The sequence below is a fragment of the Pterocles gutturalis genome, unplaced genomic scaffold (assembly GCF_000699245.1).
Source record: "Pterocles gutturalis isolate BGI_N339 unplaced genomic scaffold, ASM69924v1 scaffold24427, whole genome shotgun sequence".
In the NCBI taxonomy this organism is placed as follows: domain Eukaryota; kingdom Metazoa; phylum Chordata; class Aves; order Pterocliformes; family Pteroclidae; genus Pterocles; species Pterocles gutturalis.
Genome location: NW_010113492.1, coordinates 1 through 9,783, shown reverse-complemented (window position 1 = coordinate 9,783; position 9,783 = coordinate 1). Strand labels below are relative to the sequence as shown.

The 9,783-nt window shown below is 44.4% G+C and overlaps 1 protein-coding gene across 2 annotated transcripts; it reads right to left on the bottom strand.

The window, feature by feature from the left end:
- Window positions 1-5,866: 5,866 nt before the first annotated feature.
- Window positions 5,867-9,718, bottom strand: BNIP1 (BCL2/adenovirus E1B 19kDa interacting protein 1). 2 transcript variants are annotated; one of them, XM_010074525.1, is made up of 4 exons: window positions 9,616-9,718; window positions 8,942-9,043; window positions 8,087-8,205; window positions 5,867-6,250 (listed from the first exon to the last, which is right to left on the bottom strand). In XM_010074525.1, the coding sequence occupies exons 1-4, from the start codon at window positions 9,693-9,695 to the stop codon at window positions 6,054-6,056; spliced, it is 498 nt and encodes a 165-aa protein (XP_010072827.1). In that variant the 5' UTR covers window positions 9,696-9,718; the 3' UTR covers window positions 5,867-6,053. The 2 variants fall into 2 exon arrangements, with proteins under 2 accessions (XP_010072827.1, XP_010072826.1); XM_010074524.1 differs by having other exon boundaries at window positions 5,875-6,250; window positions 8,942-9,085; window positions 9,616-9,708.
- Between the last annotated feature and the right edge of the window lie 65 nt (window positions 9,719-9,783).

Here is a 9,783-nt window from a genome sequence, read left to right as displayed (position 1 = left end):
GGCTGTTCAGCCCAGAGAAGAGAAGGCTTCTTATCAAGGGGAAGGGGATCTTACCAACGTATGTAAATACCTGAAGGGAGGGTGCGTAGAGGAGAGAGCCAGGCTCTTTCCAGTGGTGCCCAGTGACAGGACCAGAGGCAATGGGCACAAACTCAAACTAAGGAGGTTCTCTCTGAACATCAGGAAACACTTTTACTGTGAAGGTGACTGAGCAGTGGCCCAGGTTCCCTGGGAGGTTATGGAGTCTCCATCCTCACAGATATTCAAAAGCCATCTGAACACAATCCTGGGCAAGTGGCTGTGGGTGGCCTTGCTTGAGCAGGGGCTTGGACCAGAGGGACCCCAGAGGTCCCTGCCAATGTCAACCAGTCTGTGACCCTGAGAAACACAGATAACCAGGGAAACGGAACGAAAACAGCAGAGCAAACTTCCAGCCCCATTAAAGGGGCTAAGTTTTGAAGCAAGGTTCCCATTTTCACCACCTACTCTCAGAGAATTACATCGATCTTGCAGCAATTAGAAAAGATTAATTGGTGGATAGTTGGCTTTTATACCAGAGAGCATCATGACCAACCCATACTGAGGCTGCTGCTCTGCTCCGGTAGTGCCGAGAGCATTTGGTTGCGGTACACAGCACCTGCTGCCTATCTGGAGAGCTCTGATCCCACCTTTAAGGGACAGAAACCGAGCAAGTGCTCAGCCATCAATTACATGAAGGGCTTTGGTGCCCTTCACAGCAGTGTACAATCACAAAGGCACATCTCACTAAAATATTTACTTAAGATTTCTCTTCTGGTGGAATCACACCATTAAAAATAGGGAGGTGAAGTTACATTAAACTGATTTTTTCCCCCACTTCCAAAGAAGAGCCCCACATATTTGCAGACAAGTATGCACATGCCCCCTGGATATTCTCAGCCCCCAAAGATTCCAGCCTGACTTGCCTGGCTTGCTCTGGACCACTTGGCATGTGATAGCAGCCGCACACATTTGGCAGAGACATTTTTAGAAACTTCCAAGCTATGAATTCACCCTTCCATTTTGGTAAAGCCAGTTATGTGGAAAGCATTTCAAAAGCACAACTTCAAATACACACTGCATTTCCCCTTAATTCTTAGAAAGGCAGAAAAAAAATTACACTCTTTATTTTCCCACAGAGTGTTATCCTGTAATATTTCTGTATTTGCTCATGCTGTCACCAATAACTAAATAATTACAAGTCAAATCAAATAAGTCTTTTCAGCACAGTTACAGTCAGCCATATGTTAAAACTATTTCCATTTTTCCCCTCAAATCTAGTGTTTTATTGCAAACACTAAAAGATGACTTTACTTGAAAGCATAGAGGTAAGTAAATCCTTAGGAAGTGACTCTCATGCTGCACACACCAGGGATGTACCGGGGAGATGCCCACAGTCCCAGACACAGCAACACAGATACCCATCAGGCAGCTGCTCCTGCCCATGGGCTTTCCACCGCCGGCACGTACGAACAGAGACCAAGATCACATCTGTACCCACAGCTCGCTAACCACGTGCTGGCAACACAGCTAAATATCCAACAGCGCTGTCTGGCTCCTGGCATACTGAGGGTCAGCCTCCAGCCATCCTCCCCTTTTCTACAGGTGTTCAGAAAAAGCAAACTGATCTCAGCAGGCTGGGCTCCACAGGCAGGACCTGACACAGGCTCTCACAAACCAGCAAGCTCTTTAATAAATAATGTCTAAATCTGCTGAGGCACCAGAACTGCCCCATCCTCATCCCGAAACAGCTGCACAGCAAAACACCCATCCTCCTTTAAATGGCTTCAGCACCCTTGACCCAGGAAAACACCCATCCTCCTTTAAATGGCTTCAGCGCCCTTGGCCGGGAGGACACAGGTAGTTAACGCTGCTCAGCTGATGAGTTCATTAACACACAGCTGCTTGATTGCTGCCAGCTGCCTGCCTCAGCCCCTGAAAAGGGGGTTTCAGTCCCTTTTTAAGCTCATAGTAGTTCCTTGTTTTAAAGGAGTGCTGTTCTTTGAAAGAAAAAGATTTTCACTAGAGCTGTTTTGTGACAATGAATGCCACTATCAGCTTGCAGGGACCGCATCCGACCCCCACTGCCCAGGGGAGAGGAACAGCCCAGGTTCCAGGAGCACTCCTGTTGGCTTTCACTTCTGTATGAGCCCTCCAGCACAGCCCTGAACACATCTCCAGAACTCTCTTTCTTTCATTCTCCAAGCCCCCCAAACACCTTCTGCAGTCCTGGAGCTCCTGGTCTCAGGAGGGCTCCAAGTCACACCCAAGCCCAGAAGCGCAGAGGGAGCAGAGGCCATCCTCTCCTCACCATCCCCCATAGATCTACTGCACTTGTCAAGGCAAACTTGGAGGATGAAGCACCTAGGAAAACACTGTTCTCTTTCCAATAAATTGGTGTGATACCAGTTTTTACCCTTCACAGCACAACCTCGGGCACGCAGCAGAAGCCAAGACCCTGAGACGCACCATCCTGCACAATTCAAACCCCATCTTCACACTCAGAGGTGGCCACGCAGGCTAGCAGGTTGCCCAAAAGGCAGAAGACACAAACATAAATCCCCCCATAGCCACAGAAGAACTGCCCAGCTTTCCATGCTCCCTGGATAAACATCGCAAGCATTGGACAACAAAGGCCAGACACAACCACCTCCTCTTCCCATAGTACTGTTCCCACATGATTATAAAAAAAACCAGATATAGAGACCTACCTTCAAGCCCAGAAGAAGGTCTGTAGGTGAAGAGGAAGCCAGACACCATGCTGCAGCCTGGAGGGATGATGTTGGAGCGTGCCCACTCAGCTGGCCCCAGCTGTGGGCCATACGGGCTGATTGAGGCATCCCACCCTGCCCAGGGGGGCTCCAAGACACCCACCACCTGCTCCACCCCTGCTCCAGCACCCAGCCACCAAGCCAGGGTGTCTGCTGAGGCATCACTCGGCGTGCTTCACCCCAAAGAGGAAATAACATTTATCTTGCTGTCTCCACTGATTATTGCTTTTCAGGTCCATGGCCCATCAGGAGCCTGGATGGTTTCTGGCTGCCTATGGAAGGAAATGGTTCAGGTGCCAAGCGCTACAGACCAACCTGTTGTGTCCTGGAGAGGGTTTCTACTCTTCCCCTCTCCCAACAGGTCCACTTGTCCTTGATCTTTTTTCACTTATCTCCCTTGTCTCCAAGGACTGTAAATTGATGGTCAGTTTATACAGAGCAGGTAGGTATGTTTACAAAAGGACTAGATTTTTTTTTTAATTAAATCCAGATGCACCAGAAAGCAAATGTCGTAAGGAAAGTCCTTAACAGTTATTTTTTGCTCTCAGAGTGTTCCAGCAGGTCAAGGTCTGAAAGCTAAAATTTCAGTAACAAGATGAAAACAGAGCAAAACCCAAGACATTCAGCAGCAGAGCTCTTATTTTCTCTCAAATTGCTACATTGCAGCCCCCTTCCTAAATGATCATCTCCCAAAAGCCCCCCAAAAAAATTTTACTGAAATTTCTCAGCACTGTAAGAAAGCTGTTACTTTTTTGAAGGTTGATCTACGTTCTGACAGGAGCACATCGCAAAGATAAACCCCGTCAAACTTCCTGCAGGCAGTCGTGCTGCATCACTGCTTACAGCAGAGCTGTCCTCTGCTCAGTGTCCCAGTATCTCGGAGATTAGCAACAACCTATTTTTATAATGCATCCACGTGAGGGAGGAAACACTGAGGCAGCTAGTGTTGGACCACCTGCAGGTACCATGTTTCAGAAAAATGTGACTGTTCTAGAGCTAGCTGAAAAAAATAAAGCAGCACCGCTACAGCTGCCCTAGGAGCAGTAAGTCGTTCATAAAAAGAAAATTTTATTTGACTGCTCTGAAGTTGCATAAAACAGCATGACACTGCTGATCTGGAGAACAGGAACTGCTGCACAGCAATTAATTTGAAATGTATTTATAGTATAAATAATCTTTATATCTTAAATATTGTTTGTATTTAAAGCCATACTTCCCAAGACTAGGGGACAAAGCCCACACTTTATCACCCTTTATGTATTTTTACGCACCCGCGCAGAGGGACACAGGGCCACGAGGGCTCCAGAGAAGGCAGGAGCCTGCTGCTAGAGATGATATGTGTGAATGCCACAGCCAATAATGCTGAGCTGGATGAAACCTGCTCCAATGGGGTCCCAACTTGCAGACTACACTACGCAGTCTGCTCATCAGAAGACTTCTTCCAAAACAAGGCTTTTATATTATGAAAAAGCACATGCGTGTTGACTTTTTGCCATGTCTCTTTTCTTGAGCCAAGTAATTTCTCTTACTCAAATCCAGAAAACGCACACTGTCAATTTATTTCAATCTTTGTGTAAATTCTGCATCTCATGTAAGCCTGCTAGGAAGGCTGCACTGAAATGTGATTAATAAATGATACAGAAAAAGCCACATCCATTCTGTGTAGTCTGAGCATTACAGGACTTCCAGGGCAAGAGAACGCTCCGACTCCCATGCAGCAGTGCCCTCTGCGGGATGTACCAGTCCTAGTGCTGAGGTTTCCCAATCCCTTCTTACTACACCAGGAAGAAAGGCTCAGATTCCAACTCTTCAGGCAGAGCCCTTGATTCTGAACTCGATTACAAATTCCAGCTTTTCTTGTTTACGCACATAGCCATGCGATCACCACCTCAGCTGTCCCGCACACCCATTGGGATTACTACAGCCTACTGCCACTTCTGGATTTAACCAAGCTTGTAGCAGCTGCTCGCAAAAAGGTAAATTCTGACTATTGATAAGATCTAGTAAATGAATATTACAATGACAAGGCAATCCACTGGTCACCTCTTGTCTCTAAATGTACTATTGAGAACTAACTCCAATGGTAACCTAACCCCAAATTTCACATAAAATTCTATACTGCAATTTGCTTGACCCCATATTTCTTAGGATATATGTAGCACTGCCTTTCAAAAAAACATTACTTCTAATTACTAAATTAAGGCAGCATTTAACCATTCTGTGAGAATTTCCTAAACAGAACATCAACTTTACCAGTCAGCTCTGAAGAAGCCATGAAACAATTGCCAAACGGCAAGGCAACATCAGTTTTAAGATCATTGTAGTGCAGTTTTTGGTACTTCAAGGTGCTACATGGAGTGTGGCAGGCTGGTATCTATGTTACTAAAGCAAATCAACTCCCATTACTAACGCAGAAGAGATAGGGAAGGTAATAATTGTAAAAGATTTTACTAACTGAGAAAAGATCAACCGGATGAGCAAGAAAAACTTTCAAACGTACAACTTAGCACTATTTTCCAAATATAAAGTGGAATTTTATAAAGAAAAGAAGCAAAAAGGCTTTTGATTTCAACAGATGGGCTATGTAATTCTCAAATACATTGCATGAATTAAGGGTAACAATTGGGGCTCCTATTTTTGACTTGGTCAGAGCCCTCCGAGACCAGAGGAACAGAGCCAGACTGCATGTGTGCTACGCTCCCAGAAAAAACAATCCCTAAGCAACCACTGCTGTTAAGGACTAAGCAGAACTTTTACACTGGAACTTATTAGGCTCTTTCAATCCATTAGTTTTTTAAACAAAACTCCATTTACACAGATATAATAAATAGTTTATTAACGGAATGTATGTAAGTTTCACTCTTCCATCCTTCCTCTTACTCTCAGCACCTCACATGCAGATGTCAAAGCAGCTTCCAGTCCAAGCCAAGGACGAAAGTTAAATTCCAGGCAAAATGAAGTTGAAAGTTAAGACTGGCATCTTTGAGTGCCTAGTTCCTCAAGGGTTTGACTAGTTCCCCAAACCCACAGGTAAATTGGTGTTTCTTCTTTCCACACCTTGGTCTACCTGCTTCTTCCCAACTTGTGCTCATTTAAGCTCTTCTTAAGCAGGTCGTACGCTGCATGGGGACAGTATAAAGTCATGCCTGCTCTAACACTCTTTTAGCTATTGCAATATCCCTTTATTATTTTATTTAAAAGCCCTACCATCATTATGCCATCTCTTTCTGATCTTCGGTAATAGTTCAGTTTAGCTTTGGAGTTTTACAAAAATGGAAAGAGTCTTTTTTTCAAAATATAGAGCACCGTGGCCAGGAACAAGGCAAGGGCGAGAAAGATGAGCAGCTTGTCCGTCAGTTCCCTGCGATTGTACTTTGTTATTAGCTTTCGCCCCAACTGAATTGTCCCAGACATGGACTTAAATTCTTCATTTGCTTCCAGGATGGTTCGTGAAGAATTGGCTGAAATTAAGGGAAAAAAATAATTCAGCTGATTGTGCTTCAAAAATACATGACAAAGGATATAAGCATGCAACATTTGGCAATACACATAGTGCCTCTGAGATCCTCCTGGGTCAGACTGACTTATGGGTAAGATAAATGCAGACTGTGTTCTTGCAGAATCTCTCACAACTCAGCAGTCCTGATGCACTAAAGAAAAATGGAAAGCAAAATAAGAGTAGTGAATGGCTTAAAGGCCCTCTGTCCTATTTGTGAATTTTTAATTTTTAGGTTACCAGACCAAATCTAATTCACATTTTTTTATTAACAAAGTCAGTGCTACCTGACAGCTCGCTGGAAGCAGAGTGAAATAAGAATGCTGCTAGAACCACCAATTTAGAGAGAGAAATCACCATCACTATCAGCATTAGTTCTAGGGGCAGCAGGACAGACCAACATTTGAATACATTAATTACACAACTGAAACTGTTCTCCTGAGCCAGAGCAGTAAATCAATCAGATGGGTTTGCAGAAAGTGAAAAAGCAGCATGCAGCAATATGAGACCCTTATTACTAAACAAAAGGAAAAGCCCAGGAGTCCCCTTTTTCTTACATTACAGAATGCACACCCAGTACAACAGTGACTGCTGGCATATCACTCTGTACGGAACTCATTGATTAAAGAAAGGCCAAACTTCAAGCATATTGTCTGGTTCACAACACAAGCATAGCAGAAATACATCTGTATATTTTGCAAATCACTATGTCCCATCTTAAAGAGGTGTTTTGATCCAAGTGAAAACAGAAAACTTGTTGTTTCCCATCGTTAATGACAAAGCAGAGCTTCCCCGCTTCACAGCCGCACATATTCACTATGTACTAGGAAAGGACTTGCTCAGAAAAATGGAAATTCTAACTACTGATTCAGAATTTGCAGCTGCGTTTTTGTAAATGACCTTTGATAGTTTTTCCCCTGATGAACTCCAAGTGCTGTTCAGTCAGAAACAGGGTGACAAAGCGTCTGCCAAACTGTCTTTTTAATGGGAGAAGAAACATGCTACTTTTGCATGAACAAACTGTGCCAGCTGCCATCCTCAGACGGGGCAGAAAACAGGGAGGGCAAAAGTTGCATTATTTATCCTCATATTTAAACTGTTCTCTCTTCTGCCCAAAAGCACAGCTCATAAGAGGCCCAGGCAACACAGATCCAACTTCTAAATGCTTCATGAATCACCAGTTCTGACAGGTCAGTTGATTTATTGTCTTAGGAGTCTAGGCCAAAGAACTGGGTGAAATCTTCGTTTCACAGTCCCTGATGCACTGCTGACAGAGCAAGTGACCTCAAGTTCAAGTCACTTGATCTCCTTGTCTCTTAGTCATCCCAGCTGGAGACAGGGTGAACAGAGTCTTCCAGCCGTACTAAGTTTCCTCTGTGCACAGACTTGTACCTATGCTTTCATTTTCTCTGCTATTTCCACATTCATGCCAGGACAGCAGCACAGAGTAACACCAAATGCTCCCAACACCCTGTGAACACACACTGCTTTTGTTTTATGCTTTTATATGAAACCAAAACAAGAGCTCCTCATCCTGTCCCCTTCTCCTTGCTTACTCATAATCATGAAACAGAAACTCAACCAAACAGCTCCACACAACTTCGTTATTATTTTCTGTTTACGTCCAACTGTTAAGAGTTCAGCTGGCTTGTTTTAATTATCACCGTAGTAAGTTCTACGGCAAAGCAGGTTTCCACTATGCTCCACATCATGTCAGTTTGCCTCTCCCCATCTTAACAGAACTGGTGAAAGGTGCTTCAATCATCCAGTCCACACACAAACACACAAATAACATCTGTACCTAGGGTCTGCACAGTCTCCTCACTCTGCTGGACTTGCTGGGACATCATCCTGCTAATGCCCATCAGACTCTCCGTGATGTTACTTGCACTCTCTGCCAGACTTTCCTTTGTGGTCTTCCTGAAAAAGAAAGGGAAAAAGCAAAGCAGGAAGGGATAAAATTATGTCTTTGGGTATGGCAAAATGCTGCTGACAAGGTGCTTGTAACAGAGCTTGGCACCAAACATCTCTACCAATGTACAAATGACACGCACAGTTTTTACTGCATAAGAAATTCAGATTATCTTCACTAAACAATTTAAAAAAAATCACTAAATATTAAAGTCATGAGCCAAAACAACTGCTAGTGGCTCAGAATCTCACAGGGGCCCACATTTCACCCGTTATTAATCCATGACTGTACAACTTCATGAGCTGGCATGGAATCACTGATACAAATTACCACTTCATTATCTTGGGTATCCCATTTGTTGCTTCATGCTACTAAGTAAGCCAACTTTTCAACACAGAAATTACACAAGCTTACATCCAGTTTTGCACGTGAAAACAGCTTGCGTAATGATCCATTACTTGTTTATGACCCTCACTGGAATTAATGTAAAGGATGGTCGTAAAAACTACGACAGCTATCTCATCCCCTTTTCCATGTAAGACATGCCAATGCCAAGAAAACCTTAAATTATCAAAATCCTTAACAGTTCAAATCTCCACAAAAGGTAAATGCACTCATGACAGAAAAGCTATGTTCCAGATCTAATTAAGTAACTTCAAAACATTACATAATTTCCATTTAAAACTAGTGAAAAATCACATATTCTGTTTAAACCTCAGATCATGCAGTGGGATGGTCTAATACCTTTGTCTTAAGGAATCTCTTCCCTGCAGCAGTTGATCTTTCTCAGAGTTGTCGATAGCAATTTTGCAAGCTAGATTTGCCTTTCTCCAAGCTGCCTGATTGCTGAAATCACAAGAGCACAATGTTGTAGTATGACGGTAACCCCTTGCAAGCAAAAACAGTTTTCACAAAGCAATCACCGCTGTAACTGAGCACCCTGGATATGTGCATAGACTTTCTCTACATTAGACCAGGCTGGATGAGGCTTTGAGCAACCTGGGCTAGTGGCAGGGGTGTTGGACCTAGATGATCTTTAAGGTTCTTTCCAACCCAAACCATTCTGTGATTCTATGTTACACCAAAGAATAGCAATATACTGTCCTGTCGTTTCTTCTCCTAAGCGTATGATTTATGGAGCAAGGGAAGAAGAAAACTGTGCCAGCTGTCAAATGACAGACTCTCACGCCACGTACTTACACGCTCAGCTGCTCAAAGGGACAGACATTCAGGGAGTAGGACAGGAGAGAGAAGGGAGCAGGGACTCCTACCCTGCCCATCCCACCCCTGACGAGCTCTGGGGCAAAACCATGCCCAGCATCATGTCAGTGCCCATCTGTGGCTCTGAAAGATGCTGTGGGGAGTCAGACCCCTCTGGTTACAGGGGACCTGCAAACAGCACCGGCTGCCCGACCCACCTGAGCATCTGCTTCTTGTGGTTCTCCACCTCCCGCAGCAAGGCTTGCTTCTCCGACTCCCTGTCTTGCTCCTTCGCCATCTGTTCGAGCTCCTTGGACGCCGAGCAGGAACACCAACACTGGATCAGGAACCGCTGCCACCCGCGCCCCGCACACCTCACCCCGCCC